This window comes from Micromys minutus (assembly GCF_963924665.1).
Source record: "Micromys minutus genome assembly, chromosome: 1".
Lineage (NCBI taxonomy): Eukaryota > Metazoa > Chordata > Mammalia > Rodentia > Muridae > Micromys > Micromys minutus.
In genome coordinates this window covers 226,558,785-226,580,501 of record NC_137969.1, presented here as the reverse complement: position 1 = coordinate 226,580,501, position 21,717 = coordinate 226,558,785, and the positions used below count along the sequence as shown (strand labels likewise).

General features: G+C 39.1%; 1 protein-coding gene across 4 annotated transcripts in view; it reads right to left on the bottom strand.

Moving 5' to 3' along the window:
* Positions 1–21,717, bottom strand: part of PCNX1 (pecanex 1) — a 145,489-nt gene that overhangs the window by 62,704 nt on the left and 61,068 nt on the right. Inside the window, exons 7-8 of one of the 4 annotated variants that reach the window (XM_080930318.1) lie at positions 13,335–13,467; positions 7,695–7,879 (exon numbers count right to left, since the gene is read on the bottom strand). The exons of 1 other annotated variant lie outside the window; for it this stretch is intronic. In XM_080930318.1, coding sequence (XP_080786444.1) covers positions 7,695–7,879; positions 13,335–13,467 — 318 coding nt within the window. The remainder of the gene's footprint in view (positions 1–7,694; positions 7,880–13,334; positions 13,468–21,717) is intronic. 2 more of the 4 variants (XM_080930319.1, XM_080930320.1) reach the window with 2 other exon arrangements.

The following is a 21,717-nucleotide window of genomic DNA, read 5'->3' as shown; positions in this document are numbered from 1 at the left end:
TGAAGTGCTTTTGTGACGGTCAGATGCCCTGCAACTGGAGTTACAGACAGTAGCAAACCACCACATGGGTGGGTAAACCAAACCAGTATCCTTTCAGAGTTCTTACTATTGAGCCGTCTTTCTAGGCCACTGCCAACTTCTAAGATACAGTGAAAAATGTTTTTTAAGTTTCATTATTCAGAACCAGCCTGTCCTCCACACAATGCTGTGACGGGGCTTTAGGTGTGTGACTAAGAGGGCAGATGTGAGAAGGCCGTTCAAATGGGCGCAGCAGAGACACATCACTGATGTTCTACTGAAAGGGCCCTGTGCTCGGTTCCAACTTGTCTCATTTCCCAGTTAAGGCTCCACTCTTGCTCCTTGATCCCCAGGTCAGCTCAACTTTGTAAGGAACACATACAAGCTCAAACTGTTCTTGTGTCATTGTCTACTCAAGCGTTAGTTCAGAGGGGCAAATACGCTGGCGAAAACACCTGCAACTGACTGGTGAGTCAAATCTAACATGTCAAGAGACCCTATTCCCAAACACTAAGAGGACCAACAACCTAGGTTTAAAAAAATGAGACAAAAACAGATATTTGAGGTATGTGTGCCCCAAACAGTCATGAGATGCCTATCATCCACAGTCACAAGACACACCCACATTTTAGCCACAGTAAGATGCCACCAAGGGTAAAACAATAAAGGCCAATGACAGCAGAACACTGGTGAGGACAGAGAACTGCTTTGCTGCTCCTGGTGCTGCTGGTGATGTGTGCTGTCCGTACAGGAGGACATCATGTGTCCTGCTACACTGCTCTCTGCCAGTTCCTTTGAGGTAGGGTCCCTCAGTGAACCTGAACTAGGCTAGTAACCAAACCCCAGTAACCCTCCTGTCTCCACGTCACACAGTGCTGGGATTACATGTGTACGTGGCCCCATTTAGCTTTTCACATGGGTGCTAGAGATTTGAACTCAGGTCCTTGTGCTTACATAGCAAATGCTCTTACCCACCTCATCATCTCCCGAGTTCTGATTAAAAAATAATAACTAGGGTTGAGACAGGTTCAATGGTAGTAGAATACTTGCCTGGCATACTCAAAACTCTTAGTTCAATCCCGACCATCACAAAACATTTGTTTACAATATCCATAAACCAGAAATTACCCAAGTGCCCATCAATAGGTAAATAGATAAACCATATACAATATGCTCCCACAGTACTACAATGAAGAGTTTCAAGAACAAACTAATATAGCAAGATGAACAACAACAGATGCTCCATGGGGAACTCAGCGTAAGAGGCCACACACATGGACCATTGTACCTGCTTCCAGAAGAGGGGTGATTTCAGTGACAGAGAACAGAGCAATGTCTGGGAATGCAGAGGGAACTTATATCGAGCAAAAAACTGGGACACAGTGGCTCATGCACAGCCCAAGGGACTATCACCTGGAGCTACATCTCCCAGTTTTTGCCTTATTACTGACAAAAGGCACCATCCCTTAGACTGACTACAGCCTGGGATATTTTTATCCTCAAATTCTAGGGTTCAAGTGACCTTCCCAAATTAGCCTTGTAAGCAGCTGAGACTACAGTTGTCTACCAGCATGCCCATGTGAACTACTTCTTTTTTTAAAAGCTTGATTAGCCTAATGATAACCATTTTTCCCCCAGAGGTCAAAAAAAAAAAAAAAAAAAATGGATACACTTTGACTGATTCTTCTATTACAAAGTTACTTAGAACAAGTGAGGATTAAATGCACTGCCACATACAAAGTGTCAGCTTGTTTGTGACTCCAGAGCACTTAGCATGTACTGCATGTAGCTGGAGGATACCAAATGTATGTGTAAGCATGTGTCTCGGAATATACTGGTGTATAAGAGCAACTTCCACATTGGTCCCTGCAGAGGTGGTCTCACTGACCTCGGAAAGACATTATCCTGTACCTGGAGATGGCATTCTTGTAACAACCTAGTACAGAAATCCTCTGGCTTTATGATATTGCATTAAGTTATTTTCCTTTGAAAGGTCATGCAATGACGCATTGTTTTAAAGTTGTAAGGTTAAGTTGGAAAACCAAGGTTTTGGAAAAATGTTAGAAATCAAGATTAATTTTATGCACTGGATATACACCATGATTTTACATGCCATACTCCCTAATGTAACACTTCATCAAGGGCCTTTGATGTTTAAGATCCTGCAGATGTTGGGTGCTCGGTCTCCAACTTTTCACAGTTCCTCAGAACCACTTTTTACAGCACTAGAAAGTTCTGTGTTTACACTGGACATGCATTTGTAACCTCTCAATTATCAACAGTAAAATAAGACATGTGTTTTATGATGGGGAAGGGGAGTCAGAAGAACATAAAGTAGTGAATTCTGATGGCCAGAAGAGGGAAGGACTGTACTGGGTCACACATGGGATCTTCTGAAGGGGACATAAATGCTCTCTCACCTGTGGAATGCCATCTGATAAAACTTAGTGAACTGGGCTGGAGAGATGGCTCAGTGGTTAAGAGCACTGATTGCTCTTCCAGAGGTCCTCAGTTCAAATGCTCACAACCACCTGTAACGAGATCTGATGCCCTCTTCTGGTGTGTCTGAGGACAGCTGCAGTGTACTCATATATAATAAATAAATAAATGTAAAAAAAACCTCAGTGGATTGATTGCACATGGATGTAATGGATAAAGTTTACTGTATCTACATGATACATTCATAAACCTGGGAAAATCAGGTTTTTAAAACACCAAGACTATGCAAGTGAGTCTGAGTAGATAGATGTGTGTGAAAGTATATCCTCAGTGAGACTACCACAGACAATGGGGAATGAAAGAGGGGTTTGCTATTCTGTTATTTCATTAAAAAAAAAAAGTAGTAGAAGATTCGGAGTACACAGAGGGAGGACCACTGCCAGCGACCATAAGATACTCAGTGCAAAGAGCAGCTTCTGTTGCTTCAAACAGATCTGATTATATATATATATATATATATATATATATATATACACTTTGGCCCAAGATACCCAGCTCAGTCTCCTCTCACACTGTTTCAAATTGCTCCTCTCCTAACTTAGCTCCTCACAGTCCATAGAGCAGACGTATGGGCCGGGCAGACAGTCCAGTAGATAAAGTGCTTGCTAAATAAGTATGTGGACCTGAGGTCAGATCCCCAGTACCCACGTAAAACCCTGGTATGTACCTGTGATCCCAGGGAGAAGTAAGAGACAGGAGGATGGGATGCAAGCAGGGGCTCTGGCCAGTCAGTCTAGCCAAATCATGACCTCTAGATTCAGTATGAGAAACCCTGTCTCAAACTGCAGTGGGAAATGACAGAGTCCTGTGTTCATCTCCAGCCTCTACACGCACATGCAACTATACACCCACCAATACAGACTGACCGAGATCAACTCTTATGATTAGGACTTGAATTATGTAGCTATCAGCTGTAAGTGATTCTCTCATAATGATAATACTTCAAGGGTCTTTTTACTACTTTTCAAAATTATCAATAGTACTAAGTGACTAAGTGCATTAAAATTTATATATATAAAATCTGGAGCTACAAATATATGGACATTTCGTCTGTGATGCTAACCTGCTCTACAAAAATGACTTCCTGTTTATTCACCATTTCTCCAACAGATGAAAGGAATTCTCAAGTTCTTTTCTAACTTCCAATTCTAAGAATCAAGAATGAGCTTCAGATTTTACATTAATATTTCTTTTTAAAATGTATCTTTACTTGTTTTTACATATATATTTGTTTTGGGGTGCCCATCATCCCCCACCTGTTCCTGCCCCCATCTCCCTGACCTCCATCCCCACTTCACTACTTTTCTTTTCTTGTAGGCCAGTGGCCTTCCGTCTCCTGGTGCAGAGGTCATCTAGGTGGCCAAAGCTGAAGAGCAGGCTCCAGGACCACCCTCTCACATTCCTTTAACAACAGCACTCCCCTAAACCAGCAGCTGCTCTCCTGCAGCTCAGAGTTACACAGTGAGCATGCTCAGGCCACTGGTGGGGAGGTAGAAGAAAGTGAAAGGTACATTATTTCCGAGTCACCAGTGGGAACATCAAGACTACAAGTGTCTCTGACCTAGATTCTCCCTCTTTCCTGCCTTCTGGGAAATTCCAACAACCCCAGGAAGATTCAAGTGGAAAACACGAGAGCCAGGCTATCTGTGAGGAATGGCTCCCAAGCCACCCTTAGAGAAAAACAGGAAAATCATTATTTTAGGCATTGATTATGGGGTGTCTCCCAAGAATCACTTATATTTTCCCTAATAAAAGCACTTTAGTCTTAAGAATGTTTAACATTAGAGAACAGATCATTTGGTTCTGCATGTTAATGGCTTCTTCAAAACATGTTTATAAGAGACAGCCCTTGGACCTTCTGTAAAATCCTGGAGCAATTCAGGTACCCAAAACTGTGTAAAATATTATTCTGTAGTTTTTTTTTTTTTTTTTTTTTTTTGTGGTAATAATGATAACTTCTAAATTCTATCTAGGAAATAAAAAGGTTAGGTGAGTTTCTTTTCCCAGCCTGCCAGTTAAAATATAAGCAACAGTTGAGCTCTCCTTACTAGAGTAATTAAGAGCAGGAGACAAAGCTATAGGGATGTTCACTCTCTTGGGCTGATTTTTACTCCAACTCTAATCCTGATGAATTAACCACTGGCATACATACAGGCTCACGTAGAGAGATGTCAGCAAAGTGTTTGTTACAATAGGAAGTATGAGGAGACATCTTAATGAGCTCACTGAACAGATTAAATGAACTATAACCTAGTGTTACTTTATTAACCAGTACTAACAACGGTCATTATCTAGCAAACACACTAATGCCAAGCACTGGCACATTTAATACACACAATCCTTGCACTAAGCTTGGGAACTGGCATTAGTGCTGTCTCCTCAGATAAACCAGGGAACTAATGCATAGGGAGAGGAAACAACCTGCCCAAGATCACCAAGCTCACTCAGCTGAAAGAAGCAAAGCTTGGAAGATCACACCTCTGGCCTCAACGCTCACTTGCACTGATGTGCGCATACCCACACGCAGAGACACACATACATACCTAAAAATAAAATTAATCTTAAAAATGATGTTATGTTCAAAACGTATCTAGCAATCATTACATCATTTGAACCCTAAAAGCATTTTACTAAACTTGCACAGAAATGAATTCTATAAAAAAGGCAATATCCTAAATTTCTCCTTTAAGTAAATATTGCTTATGATTCAATTTCTAAAATTATTAACAATTATGCATGCTAAATAAATTTGTACAAATATATGAATGTACGTATATTTATGTATACATGCATGTATTTTATAAGTATATTATACATATGTATATATTATTGCATGTAAAAATCATATGGGAAAACTTTTTCAATTAAACTAACTAAATCTGGAAAAGGCAAGCCTTTGTAAATAGGTTATTTTAGGGAACATTTTTACCTTTTCTCTTTGTTGACATTTTTATTTATTTATGAGTGTGTGTGTGAGTGTGTGTGTGCGCATGCGCATGCATTTTATGTGAAGAGTCAGTTCTCTTTGTGGGTCCCAGGACTGCTAGCTGTGACAGGAGGCACGTTTACCCGCTGAGCCATCTCACAAGCCCCACTTGGTTTCTATTCTAGTAATGAATTCTCACTTGAAAAAATTATCAACAGTTTAATTTTATGCTTGGTTTGTTAGTCTAAAACTATGAAACAGTTCAAAATGAACTCTATCCTAGCCAGCCCACCGTCAGAGCCAATGGGCAATTCTATGTGGTCAGCACATTATGCTTGCAGGTTCACAAACCCTTTGTTACCAGGAATCTTGGGTTACATGGTGACTGCAGTCACTATTATAACATAATGGCTGATGTCTGCATCTAAAACCTGCCAAACGAAACCAATAAAGTAGCTAAGGATATACGTGGACTTCTGAGATTGTATGTGCAAACCTTGCCTGGCTTTTTTCTCAGTCGCTGAGGCTCCAAAGCCAAGTCCTCAGCTTGTGCAGTGAAGCTTTGCACTGCACTGCACTGACTGAATCCATTTTCCCAGCCATGAACTTGGATTCCTATTTCTCTGCATGACCCAGGTTTCCTGCGCTCAGATTCACTGTGGTTTAAATTAATCTAATAAAAAAATCTTGATATTAAGACTCACTTGAAAGCTTTTACTTTAAGTAGAATTGAAGTCTACTTTATTTTTACTCAAATATCTTCCTTAACCTATCAAATTACAAGCTCAGAAGGAAAAGCTTCCGCATTTACAGTGAAGTCTGTTCTCATTGCATCTGGGAACTGCCTGCTGCTACATGACAATGCTGTGGCTCTCTCCCAAGGTCATTCTGCAGCTTCTGAAACTCTGCAGACCACACCCACCTATGTATTAACACCACGCTAGTATCCCAAGTGTTACAAAATGGAAAGGAAGTCAGTGAGTAAACAGCATATCAAGTTCTCGTAACCTAATTTTTGGCTCCTTATTGCCATATGCTCCTCTAACCAACACATAAATTTGACAGTCACCTTTATAAGAGAAAAGCCCATGTAACAGGGATCCGTAAGATCAGAATGAGTAAAGGCTTTCAAGTGAGTCTTAAGGATGACATTTTCTTTATTAACTTAAACCACTGTGATTCTGAGCACAGGAAACTTGTGCCATACAGAGAAATAGGAATCCAAGTGCATGAGCTGGAAACATGGATTCAGCCAGTAGCAAATTTTACTGCTCAAGTTGAGGACTTGGCATTGGATCCTCAGTGCCCAAGAAAAAAATCCAGGAAAGGTTTGCACATACAACCTCAGAGCTGGGGTGGAGGGGAAAGAACACACAGGTCTCTAGAATTCCCTGGCCATCTAGTATGGACTAATCAGCCAGCATCAGTTCCCTGAGAGATTCTGCCTTGAAAAATAAGCTACCTACTATCTTCCTCTGGCTTCTACAGATATGTGCATATGCACATGGCAGGTGAGTATACTAGTGCACATGCATGCATACACGTACACACACATCTGCATAAAGAAATAGAAGCTTTGAAGTAGCATAATATGTCAATGCACAAGGCATGTCTTCAGGTGAATTTGCTACTCTTGAGGCTTTAAAATATGCTGCATTTCTAAAAATTAACTTGCATAATTTATGAGTATATTTATAGATATCTTAACAGATAATGAAATCGTTTATAAAGTTAACAGACACAAGTAGAGCCATGACGTCCTGAGAACATTATATTTAGGATTATAACAAATCCTATGGCAAGAGATGGACATATTGCAAAATGCAGGATACTTCACAGCAATAAACCTATTAGAGAGCATTCCTGTGCATAACATATTCAAATAATTTTTTAAAGTTGGTATTGTCTCAAAAGCCACCTAAAAATTCATCTTTTCCCACATTATTCCCTAGGAATAATAGAAACACTCATATTATCATGAGAATATTAGTTATAAGGAAAAGTTATTAGCATATTCGCTGCCTATTAATGATTGATATGCTCAAAATAAAAAGTATAATAAAAGTAAAGAGAAATACAAGAAGAAAAAGTAAATCATTTTCTTAAATTCAGGGCAAACAAACCCAATAAAACAGTGCCCCAATGCATAGCTCCAAAATAAAGCTGTCTCAGAAAAGAATTGCAATCACTGTTACCCATTCGCTGCCAATTACAAGTTTCCAACCACCAAAATTACATCAGGCCTGCATACCAAGTTCATCGTGCAAACTGCTGCCGCCTACAGCAGATGCATGGTCATGTGAGGCTTCTAAGTGGACACTCCCTTTTCTCACCAGCAAGGAGGCACTAGCACTGAGCACTGCAGCCTGGGATGGGGGGCGGGACTGGACTTTGACCTGGGTTGTGGACTGCTGGTCTTGCTGACCATCTTGAAGGCTAGGAGAGAACATGGATTGGGGAGACATTACAGGGAGAAAAGAGAAAACAACAGCTGGAGTGAAAGCAATATACAACACTGATGTCAAAATGACACTTTTTCAAATGACCTAAGAAGACCCGAGAAGCTTTGTACAATTACACTTTACACTTGTTCTGGTCCTTACCCATCTGATACATAGAGGAAAGCAGTAAGTACTCAATATAGAGGTTAACTGCCAATCTGCAACTTTCTTCCAGTCCAAACAGACTAGATTCCAGAGTGAAGAAGAGAGAACAAGGAGCCTAGAGTGTGCTCAAGAGATGTGGCTCGGTGCTGCTCCAACAGGTAAAATTTACCTTGTAATAACGCTGCCGCTTTTTCTCTAACGTTCTAAGATCTCAGATTCAGATACACAATAAAACAGTTTCTACACATGTGAAAAACCAAAGAATCTCTATCAAATGCAACCCAAATACAATAGAATACCACAAACTACTGCAGAAGAACCAAAAACCTGACTCAAGCAGCTGAAGCGCGACTTTATAATAGCTTCCGTATCCTGAAAGAAGGCACATGTGTTACATACAAAACATACATAAAACCATGCTCTCAGCACCAACTTTTACATTCTTTTCCAGCCCATATTGTAATCTCATTAACAAGGATCCGTTATTTCAGAAAATCTTAACTACTGGGAAACCTTAATTCCTTAAAAATATTTTAATAGTTTTATAAATTTTATAAAATTTAAAAGTTAGTATTTTGTTAGTATAAATTTATTTTATCATTTAGAAAACTATTTTTCTATGTTATTTTTCTATTCATTTATTCTTATGATTACTTAAGATACTATGAATTCCATTATTAACATTGTTAATACAAGATTTAGTCTAATTTAAGCTGATGAAATGTTTTAATTGTCATATGTCATTCTGCACACAATTCCCCAACAATCACTGTGAATGGAAGTGTACTCTGAGCAGTTCCAGAGGTTGTCCCTAATATAACCAGGCACTAGAACAAACAAACAACAAAAAAAAAACAAAACAAAACGCTGCCCAGGGTGGTCTTGCTTAGCTTACCATTTCTTTTTTTTTACCCTTACAACTTTATTATTTTTTTTAAAGATACATGTACAGATTTTTAAAAGCATTTTGGCATAAACTATACAAATATATTTTTGTCAGTACTTGATTTTTTTTTTAAAGGTTTGATAGTATGCATTGAAATCTCACTAGTTACCATAAGCATAAAGTACATGTAAAACAAAATGCAACATGGAAATAGTCAAAGTTTTCTTTGTGTGTATAGATTAAACATAATGATTTTTAAATGTCACAAATTGCTACAAGGCTACATTCTTAGCTCTTGAGTTAGGTCTAGCTTATCATTTCTAACGATGCCATTTTCTGAGACTCTGACCCTTGAATCCACTGCAAGCAAAGCCCTCGATATTGCTGACTGACAGTGAGCTAACGTCTAAGCTGTGGCTACGTTAAGCTACACTGACATGGCCATCCATTCCTGGAATCTTTAAATTTTACTTCTTCACTCGTGCCAACTGTACTTCAAGTACAATAACCACACACCACCACTAGTAGCCACCAATGTGGTCAGCTGCTAATAACAACTGCTTGCCATATAGGGCAGCAGGTATTACAGAACAATTATCCCATCACAAAGAGCCCACATTAGCATGTACTCTGCAGGTCTGACTCAGAGCCGCTGACGAGTGCATGTTCTAAGAAGCGAGTCTGCACATTCTGGTTGCTGTTCACACTGGTATCGCTTAGGCACTTAGCAGCTTCCTTAGATTATTTTCCCAGCAGCTATTACTCCAAGGAGGACCATGCGAGACTGGCACTGCAGCTCAGTGGCACAGCCTTTGCCTACATGTGTCAAACCATGGGTTCATCTCCAGCACTAAAAATTTAAAGAAGAAAAAAGACGATCTTATCAATTCAAAGTTTTTATTTTCCACACATGACTGATATGTCTGTCCCTCTTTATCAGAAGCAATCTAAACTTATCCATGAGCCTCATCAAATGAACAAGTTTCACACAAGAAAAAAATCCCAAGAAATTAAAATATTATGAACTTTCAGTTTATAACTCAACCAAAACATCTGTACAAATTTTTCTACCAGTTTTTTTTCACTTAAAGTCAAAAGAAAGATCATATGAAAATAGTCACACTTTACTGTGAACAGATCTGAGAATAGTCGTCAAACTACCACTGCAAAATGTCAATCCAAACATACACTATCTTTACAAAACACTACACGTGTGTCAAAGACCACTCCCAAATAAATAAAGGAAATTAATAAAAATCTATTATTGTAACTATGAAGCTTTAAACACCAAAAGAGTAATAAACATTTATACCTCTTACTTCCTGCTTTCAAAACCTTCATCAGCAACAGGAAAGGCTGAGAGTCAGATCCCCAAAGGGTCATACTAACTAGGCTAACAGGCAGGAGTATGCTATGAATGTAACTTTTTTCTTTCTTTCTTCCCCTTTCTTTCTTCTTCCTTTTTTTTTTTTTTTTTTTACAGTAGTAAATACTTTATTGCACAGTAAAAGGGATCTAAGCCTGTCATTATGGGCTGGCAAGCAAGCATACAGATTTAAATGACAGACATACAGCTGGTCTTGGCCATCCCCTCCTCTATACACTAAGGTAGTACTTGGTAATTCTACCTCACACTGCCAGTTACCTTAGTGTCTCTCCAACTAAAATGTAAATTCTAAGAGTATCACTCCATCGTGCCAAAGAATACACATGTTCCAGAGGAAAAAAATGTCCTCTAGAAAAAAATTGATGAATTTATCTGAACACAAAATGACCTCATAGATTTCTAACCATGTGTTCTCAAAAATGACTGTAACCTTATTTTATTATAGATCTTTTAATCTCATATTTTAAATCAAGCTAAAGATACAGTAAAGTGGTTTGCTCCTCACCAAAATAAGATGATTTCCTTCTACTCCAGTCTACCAAGTACGCAAAAATATGACACGGAGGGTAATAAATATCAAACTCTTTATATTATAAAGAATTTTTAATATTTGTCCTTAGTTTAACACCAGTCACTAAAAACAATTAACTAGGGCCTATAAAACCTACCTACAAAGCTAATTTAATTTAAAAAATTTTAAGTAATTCTTAAGGAGCTTATTATAATAAGATTTGAATACACATGTAAACTCTCTTTGTAAAAAAGTTGCTCATTTAATCCTAATTCTTGTACATATACATTTTATCACATTCTTTTTGAGGTGGTTAAGTTAGTCAGTGTTTACAATAACCTATTATAGTATCTTTTTTTCTGAAGTTCTGCTTTCTTTGATCCTATCTACCTATAGTCAACAGCAATCTGAAAACGTTAAGTTGAAAAATTCAGAAATAAACAATCATACTTTTTAATTCTTTAATATAGCTTATGATTTCTCTATTTTATTAGTAGTTATTATTATTGATTTCTTGCTGTGCTAAATTTATAGATAACACCGTACCATAAGAATGAATCAAAACAGGGAGGTGATGGGAGCAGGGGGACATACTACACATACACGGTTCTGTCTTAGCCATGGTTTCAAGACCTGTAGCCCTCGTCCACCCTATCCACGGGTAGGGCAGCCATTACAGCAGACAGCACTGCTGTTCATATAGCACTACACACACACACACACACACACACACACACAGTGAGGGCGCTGCCACACATGTTCTAGCCATTTGTGACAAAATGTTTTCTCAAAGTTTAAACAGTCATTCTATTCTCTAGTTAAGGATGACATTATCACTCAGTACTGAAAAGTAGCTTTACCTGAAACAGTTTCCAGTTACAAAGATAATAATTTACTAAGTTGGTTTTTCTCCTGTTTACATCTCACCCATAATGAGGTCCATCTGTATAGACAAATGCAAGTTTTGTACTGGAAATACTCTGGAGTCTCAACAAAACCTCCATGTTAAGCACTGGAAGCTGACTTTTAAGCATCCAAATGTAAGCCCTTAGGAGTAAATTCTTAACCATTAAAACTCTAGGGAGAGGTAGGGAAAACCCATGTGACTGGCTGGAGTTGGAAGGGTGACTCTAGCAATCCACCAGGCAGAGGAAGAAACCTACCCTGTCTACATTTGTTGGGCAAGTGAGACTCAGAAGACATATTCATGGGAAAGAATTAAAAATTTTTAAACAGGTTTAAAATGTTTATAAAAGGAAAATAGAGAAAGCAGGAAAGCAAAGGAGCTGTCTACAGCAAGTGTTACACAAGGACAAAAGGAGCTTAGAAAAACGGATTGAAGATATACACTCAGTCCTGCACACGGGACTGTGTACCACAGTCACCAGCAGGAAGAAAAGTCCTGCAGGCAGGAAAGGAGGGAGAGGACACAGGGGTGGAGAGCTCACAAAAGTTTCTACAACAAATGTATCTTTAAATTGGTTCCATTCTCAGTTTTATGTTTAACATTACACATGTATGTTTTATAAAGTTGTGCATTATTTAGTAAACTAGAAAATAAACATGAACTTTCTAGGTATTAGGCAAAGCTCAACAGCAAAAGAAACACAGCATTTTAAATCAGAGAGGAATACAAAATGAATTTTTTAAAAATAGAATTTGGCTATTCTGAAAATCAAGTTTGAAAAGGGAGGGGGGGAATGTTTGTGTCTTCCAGCCTACCAAGTATTTGAGAGAAGCTAGTCTTCCTTCCAAGGCTGGGAAGTTCATGTTAGAACATGGTACGAAAACAACTTACACACTGTGAGTTGTGCAGACTTCGTAAGCACACACAGATCATGTGATATTCATGTTTGTCCTTCTGAAGTAAAGCACAAGTCTTTTGAGAAAGTCTTCATATTTCTAAATCAAGACATGGACTCTAAATTTCTAAGAATTCAATGGCAGATTATCTCCAAGATCATAAATGGATGTTCTCTAAGTTGAGAATATTGGGAAAAAATATTTTAAGTACACAATAGAGGTTAAGAAATCCAACACATCTCTACAAGTAAACAGGCATATATCTGACCACACTTTACATAAATAAAATTCTGTTTCTGTGTCCTTTATTTGGTTAAAACTTTACAGTATAAATAAATAAAATGTACACTTCTAGTGACATGGAATACTCAAACTGACTTCGCACAGTGAGGTCAGATTTCCGCTTCTCAATGAGGTCACCACTTGTCCTGTAATTGTTCTCATTTGACATTGTAAAGAGCTTGCATTAATATAATTATTTTAGAGTAGGAAACATAATAACTAACTGAACAGGTATGTTCTCACTTTTGTTGTTGCTAATGTGCTTCTGCAATTTAAAGACTGAGCAAAGTCAGTCTGACAGCTTTGTTCAAACAGTGCAACATAAGACATGCTAATGCATTAGGCTCATGGGCACATGCAGGTTAGAAGGTTCACCGCATGCATGCTGAACTTGGTGGAACTGTAGAATACCATACCTTAGGGGTGATCCGATGAGCAAGGTAGGAGGGGTAGGGTTACTCCCTGCATTGTGCCGGCGCCGTACTGCCTGGCGCCTAAATGTGCTGCGTTCACGGCGAAAGGCCACTGCCTCCTCGCTGGCCTGTGCTGCTGTATCAAGACAGACTTAGGTCAAACAGAAGCCTAGGTCAGAGATGAAAATAGCAGCTGAGCCTGTCTCTTTCTGGACAGCCCACCCTCACAGGAGAAGAAACACTTCTGTCACATTAGGGACTATATGCATAGTAGGTGCCCTTTCTCCAAAGTTAGATTTTTTTTAGAAAATAACGTTTTAGATTTATTACTGAACCTCACCAACTTCTCTTCATCTTCAACTTCCTATTCTGAGATCCTTGCTCTTTAAATGTTCACTAAAAGCCTCATTATTTTTGCCATAGCTCCATTTTCCCTTTAATTAAGCCAGCCTTTTAAAAGTTACTGGTTTCCAACCAGCATGGAACACTTGTTCTTCTCTTGTGAAACTAGTGAAGAGGCACAAGCACACAGATGCTCCCTGAGTCTCACCAACCATCATCAACTGAAAACACCGAGGGTCAGAAGTCCACGTAATACACAGAGCACTGAGGGCTCCAGTCCCCATCAAGGCTGACAGGGAGCTGTGGCCTGTGGTGGCTGTGGGCCAAGACTGAAACAGCAATCTACTCCTACCTGTCACCACCCAGGAAAGAGCAAACTCCAAAACTACCACCTTTGTATAACCGTGAAGGTAAAAAGCTGCTTGACAACCTGACTTCAGACTACATATTGTAGATGCCAAGGAATGGGGTGATGAGCTGCCTCCCCAGCACCCCAAACTACAATTCCATCACTGACTGCAAGTGTGCAGGGGGTAGTTTGTCAAATACTCAAGGTAACATTAATATATCTTAACTGCAAAGTCCTTATCAAAGCTGGATGTACACACTTTAAGGTCGTGGTTACACTCAACACTAGTAGGCAGATATGTGAAGTTTCACATCTGAACACAGAACACATCCTCCCCAGTAATCTAGGTATTCTGGGAATCTCTGGATTTTTAAGAAAGGGTATTTTCATGCTGAATGTAAGTAAACTACATAAAAACAAAGTTCACACAAAAACACTGGTTTCAGGACCCCCCCCCCCCAAAAGGCTTTAAATGTGGAAAGGTTGCTGCTTGTATGTGAAAATCAAACTGTCTAATGAAAACCACGAAGTTGATTGAATCTGGTCTGTGCTAATACAGCAGCCGCGTTAGTCAGTCAGGAGTGCATTACTTAATTTTAAATTAATAGAAACTTAAAATTCAGCTGTTTATTTCTGAGCCACATCTAAGCACTCAGTAACGGTATGAGAGCTGACCACTGTGAGTACTGACCACTGTGAGAGCTGACCACTGTGAGTACTGACCACTGTGAGTACTGACCACTGTGAGTACTGACCACTGTGAGAGCTGACCACTGTGAGTACTGACCACTGTGAGTACTGACCACTGTGAGTACTGACCACTGTGAGTGCTGACCACTGTGAGTACTGACCACTGTGAGTGCTGAGCACTGTGAGTACTGACCACTGTGAGAGCTGACCACTGTGAGAGCTGACCACTGTGAGAGCTGACCACTGTGAGAGCTGAGCACTGTGAGAGCTGAGCACTGTGAGTACTGACCACTGTGAATACTGACCACTGTGAGTACTGAGCACTGTGAGAGCTGACCACTGTGAGTACTGACCACTGTGAGTACTGAGCACTGTGAGAGCTGAGCACTGTGAGAGCTGACCACTGTGAGAGCTGACCACTGCCAGCCAACTCCCACACAGAGCACTCCCACAGGGCAGACAGCAGTTGTCCACTAACAACCTCCATGAAATGGAGATGCAGCCTTCCCCATCAGAGAAACAGTGACCAGGTCAGGCAGGCACGACATGGGGCAAGCCAGCTTACAGGTAAAATCACCAGCTGGGAACTACACTAAAACTGTTAAAATAAATTCTATTTTTCTAAACCAACCATTACATACAACAAAGTATTATAATCAATTTTACTGTCTGAATCAACTTCATTACAGAACCTCCAAACATTCTCTGTTCTGTTGCAAATAAACAGAAAATTGAACCCAGACAAAATGAATGAGCTAACTCTGGGAAAGCAGTGTGTGATCAGTGACTACAGAAAACAGGAAAAGATAAATGGCTTTCTTCATTAATCTGTTTCTTTTTAAGACTCAGTGGTATTACTCTTACAGAAAAGCTAAGACTCGAAGAAGGACAAGAAACAAAACACAACAGAACAGAACAAAACACCATTCAAACAAAAAGATATCAAGTGCCCATTTGTAGTCAATTAAAAAAAATCTGTTGGCTGTGCTGCAGAGACGGGCCCAAGAACCTGCTTCTTCCTGAGCACCTGGGTTGCCTCCCAGAGCCCACAGAGCGGTCACACTCATGACTGTAGCTCGTCTCAGGACTGAAGACTTCATCTGGCCTCTGCACATACTAGGCACAAACATAGCACACATGTTCAAGCATATCTCTCAGATACATAAAATAACAATAATCATAATAGTCTATGGTTTCTTCTTAAAAATAAACACCTTTACCTAATTTTACACATTCATTATTTTAATCTATAAAAGCTATATAAATTACATGTTCCTTTTAATTATGTGTACATGAGTATGTTTGTGTTGGAATGTGCACACTGGTGTAGGCACTCACAGAGGCCAGCAGTCAGTTTCAGATTCCCGTGAGCTGGAGAACCGAGATGCTGAGAAACACTCTGGTCCCCTGCAGGAGTACTGTGTGCTCTTAACCTCTCTGAGCCATTGCTCCAACCTCTCCTGAAAACATTTCAAGATGAGAGATTAGGCATCTACTGATAGTTACACGCACCACATATACTTTCCTCAGTAATGAATGGGCTTCACAACCTACTGTTACAGGAATTTTCAGAATGTTCTCTGCAACAACTACTGTAACAACAGCCAGGATCACACATGCACCTAAAAACAACATGCTTTAATTTATGGTCATAGTAAATACTACCAAGCCAAGACGTCTGAGGAATGTACTTCTTGTATAGAACACCTGTGTTTAAAACCGAGTCCTAAGTGGGTAGTTGTATGGGAGCCAAAAGGGGTCAGGGTATCTTTAAAGTAGATTCTTCTAAGCACAGGATTACACACACTTTAACCACATTTAAGGTAAACTGAAGACAACTAAAGCACAGTGTGTGCACGCACACACACACACATACACACACGCCCATGGTCAAGTGCACTTACCCAAGCATGCCCTCCTTAACTTGAGGTCCACAAGTTAAGAGCCAATGTTAATAAGCACTTCCTCTACCTTGCTTTTTGAGACAAGATCCCTTACTCAACAGGGAGCCAGAAGAGTCCCAGACCACATCTCTGTACACCACTGCTTTCAGCTCTTACATGGGCACTGAGGATCCGAACTTAGGTTCTTTTATTTTCTCAGCATTCCCTTTACCTAATAAGCCCCGCCCCCATTTCTGAATCATTCATGTTTACAAGAGAAAGAACATTTTAAAAATAACAGCAGAAAGTCTCTGGGGAATCAAATCCTAGGCCTTGGGGGAAAAGTTTCCTCTTTTTAAAATTAGGACACCAGATTGGGGGGGGGGGGTATACAAAATCTATGAACGTGTGCACTTTAGCACTTCCTTCTAGAGAATAAGTAAGCAAGCCGTTCAAATCTTATGTCTATGAAATGTAAACAGTGGAAAACTTAGTACTCTAGGCAGAACTAATTTGTATGCATATGTGAGTAAAGGAGAAAAATTCTGAAGCATTCCAGTAATTAAAAACTGTAAGACATATGAAATCCATAGGGATATATTTTAAGTATGTTTTATCCCAAGTCTTGACTTTCTAATGACTTTCTTATTTACATTTAGACAATTTATGATAATCTCAGACAACTCTAGCTTTTATATTTCAATTTTGTCCCCACTGTTTGTTTGACACCTATCTCAGGTAGCAGAGGCTGGTCTCGAACTCAGATTCCTACTGTCTCCATCTCCAAAGCACAGGGATAACAAGTGCATGCTACCAAGCTTGGGCTATATTTCTATTAAAATGATGCAGTCTCTTGATCAGGGTTATACTAAATGCAATCCATAATAATAAGACATTTGTAGGTCCATCCTATTATAATGTCTTTTAATAATGGAGATCCATTCAAGAAATGTAAAAATCAACATTAGGATTATTTCTAGTTTATCTTACAAAGTTATAGAAAAATCTATATATCTGATATGTACTATTTAGTACAGCAATTTATGTTTGTACTAGTGAACTAAACATTAACAGCTGGCTTTACAGATGGCAACAAGAACAGATCCCACAGAAGATTCTCAAGGGATAGAAGACAAAAGGTATCCAAAAAACAATCTGGAAAGCTGGAAAGTTCTGAGTATAACTAGGTAAAAAGTTTCTACAAACTATTTTACTCATGCAGTTCACGGATTACTGAGAATATTCATAGGCTAGAATGATACAGGTCATTGACAGAGTGGTGCCCAGCAAGCATGAAGCCCCATGTTTGATCCTCGGTACCACATAAACCAGTCAAGAAATGGGAGCAGAAGGGTCAGAAGTTTAAGGTTATTGTCGGGTGCATAGCAAGTTAGAAAATGGCTTGGACTAAAAAGGGTTCTTGTCCTGGTCCCTGTTCCCCTTGCCACAAAAAAAAAAAAAAAAAAAAGTTACTTCTGGTAGTCCTGTTGTAGCTGGCCTCTTGGCAGTACCTCAAGTGCTGCGTAAATAAGATGATTGGAAACTACTCAAGGAAACTGTTCACTTCATTCTAGGAAAAAAATAAATATATCTGAGGGAAACTCTGAAAATAAAAATGACTCAAATGGAGGCAACAATATGCTACAAGGAAACGAAAATTTTAACAACTATGACTAAAGTACAAAGTATTTATATATCTCAAAAAACTAAGACATTTACAAATATTCAAGGATATACTAAGATAGTTTAAGGTCAAACTCTTTTACTTAAGGACAAAATTACCATATAAAGACACAGGCAATACAATCATCTTGCAAAAATACTCTAAAAGTAGTTCTAAAAGAAAAAACAAAACTCTAAAACATTATGAATTCTAAAAACAAAACAAAACAATACTTCGTTTAGGCACAGAAACTCACTATCTAAACAACTTGCCTTTTCTTGTTTACATACCAGCCAAGAACACTGCAAACCATGCAACTTCTGGAAAGATCCTGCTCTGAGAAACGAATGCTTACACTCATCATTCACATGGAGTCCAACAGCGTCCATCTGTGCCAACAGTCTGCTTCTGATAAGTCAACACACAACACACAGCAAACAGCTCTGCCGAGTGACACTGCTTGCCTATCCTCAATCTCAGCAGCCAAGCAAATGTAACTGGATAGATGAAATGCTGCTGAGACACTCAACGATGGGACTGAAGGGGTGGCTCAGCAGTTACGAGTGCTTGCTGCAGGGGACCAGTGTTCAGTTCTGAGAACCCAATATAAGATATACCCGACAATTATAAAAATTAAGTACAAAGCAAGATGCCAATAAAATATTTTAGTATGAAGTTTATTAAAACTTTTCATTTAAGCAATTGCAGACAATTATTAATAAGACTTGACTTTGCACAAAGAACTCGATTAAGATTGGGAGATCTTTGAGCAAATACAGGCGCAAGCTGGTGATGTGGCGCCATGGCAGAGTGCCTGCCTGGCACATAAGATTCAGTGAGCAAACCTCTGTTATGGTATGACTACATGCCATAAAGTAAATTATATGGCACATCTCGGCAAAAAAGGCAAAACCTACATTAATACATAAGCTACTAAAAATGTTATTTTGCTAGTATTGAGTGAGAAATTGAAGATTCGGGTATCATTTGTATTTTTACTATTGTCAAGTTTCATACCTCTAATTTATGTCAACATGTTCCTACATCCTTGTATTGGCTACACATCACTGAAACTAGCAGGGCTAAACAGGGCGGGACACATCTCTGTGGCATAGCAAACTGGCCTGCTTCCCAGTAACAGCAGCACCATCAGACACTCACTACACTCTAGGCACTCTGTAAGCGACTTATTTCAAACCTCGTTATCTTTCCCTATAACACAGGTACTGTTGTCACCAAATCCTCAAATAACAGCGCAGACACCTAATGAAGATAAATGGGTCTCTGAAGGTAACAACTACAGTGGAGCCCATAGATTAATTGGCATGTGAGTCCTAGGCTACATCACCTCTATTATAGGCCATTTTATTATAAAACTTCCAAGTGCACTTCCAAAATTTTATCCCACTATCTACTAGCACCATTCACCATAATAATAGGGTACATTTTTAAAGAATTCATCAATAATGCCAAATCCACTGGGATTAAAATTTTCTCATGGTGAGTGAGTGAGTAAGTGAATGTGTGTATGTGTGTGTGTGTGTGTGTGTGTGTGTGTGTGTGTGGTGTGGTGATAGCAATGTGTGCTGTCATGTTGGAGGACAATAAACATGACAGAATGGACAACCTAGACACATCATTCTTAAACAGCCAAAATAGACAGTAACAAATGATGCTCACATCAAAACACACTAAGTCCTGCCTATTTTAAATCAGAGTGTTTCGAGTTCTTCCAGTTTTCTGGAAGTCCAGCCAAACCACAGCCAACCTTCGTAGTTAGGTGTGATGGAGACATAATCTCCAATACGTCACAGCCAATTTGGTTCGTTCCGATTTTCATTCTCAGCACAATAAAAACAAATGGGAGAAAACCTGGCAGCCTTCTTTGACAAAAGTATTTTCAACTTCCCACATACTAGTGAATTTCTTCAACTAAGCTAAGATTTTTTTAAATTTAGTTTACTGTTTTAATATTAATATTTAATGGCTATTTTAAACATATAAATGAAAAAACCTTGATTCTGTAAGTATGAGGACTTATACAGTCATAGAACTGAATAAAAAACAAATATCACTGCCCATGTACCTAGTAAAAATAGCAAAAGGAATAAAAAGAAAAAGCCTCATCTGCTGTGGAAGGCTAGGAACAAATGTGTGGAGACAGACTTGCCATAGCATGTCCTGAACAGACACAACTTGCACATTTTGGCAATAACATTTATTTCAACAATACTTAGAGCATATGCCTTAGCGTGTTCAGTCTCAAAATGTATTTGGCTAACAAAGAATTAAGCTATCTTTTAAAACCTAATGGATTCCTTGGCACCATAAACAGAAACACATGACACAGTTTTTCTGAGAAACCTTTATCGTCTTTCAGATTTGTTATACAGAATGGTATCCAGGCCAAAAGCTCCTAGAAATGTAACTACTACACAGCTACCAAGTGGGAACAACCACTTCAGGTACAACTCATCTCTTACAGGTTAGAAGACTACTCTGACAGCTCCTTCAGCATTGAAAAGGATTTCTTTATATTCCTAAGTTAATTTTTGTCAGAACCTCACCAAAAACAGAACATTTCCACAAAATGACCTTTGAAATAGTCTTGATGAGTCTGTAATTCTTTTGAGGTAAGTGTAGAAACGTTTGAAAATGTCTGCACAAACAGAACATTATCACAGCAAATGACGGCCTTTGTATTGCAGACACATGCATGCTGACATCGGGAGGCCTTATTCTCACTCCAGCACAACAGGCAATAACCCGTGTACGTAGGAAATGGGAAACACTTCGAAGAATGACCTAGTACACACTGAGACAGCATTACATCACCTATCCAATTCTGTATAGTTCCTCCAGTACACCCTGACACAGTATGACATCTCCTACCCAACTCTGTACAATTCCCCCCAAATTCTGAAGTTACTATGTTAATACTTTACCCAAATACCACCACCATCACAGGGGATACCATGGTGACTATTAATGGATTAAAAATGCTAATATGACCAAATGGGATAGTGGACTCCTTTAATCCCAGCACTTGGGAGGTAGAGGAAGACAGATCTCTGTGAAGCCAATCTGGTCTATGTAGTGAGTCCCAGGCCAACCTGAGCTACACATTGAGATCCTGTCTCAAAAATTAAAAACAAACAATTACATGATAAAATGCTAATTAATATAAACTATAAACTTAAACTTAATTTAACTTTAAGGACAGCGTAAAATCATAGGAATTTTTTTTAATATCTAAAACTTGAGCTGAGAGAAAAGCACAGAAACAGAAAGTGTTGGCTAGCTGAGTACACCAGCAGAGCTACAGTAGTATGTGGAAGAGTCTCATGTGACTGTGAGCTCAGCAGCTCACTGTGTAAGTCATGGCTGTGAGTGGTCTGTCACCCTCATACAGCTGTAACACTGCTGCTATTATACAAAGGACAAGAAATAAAACGAGCT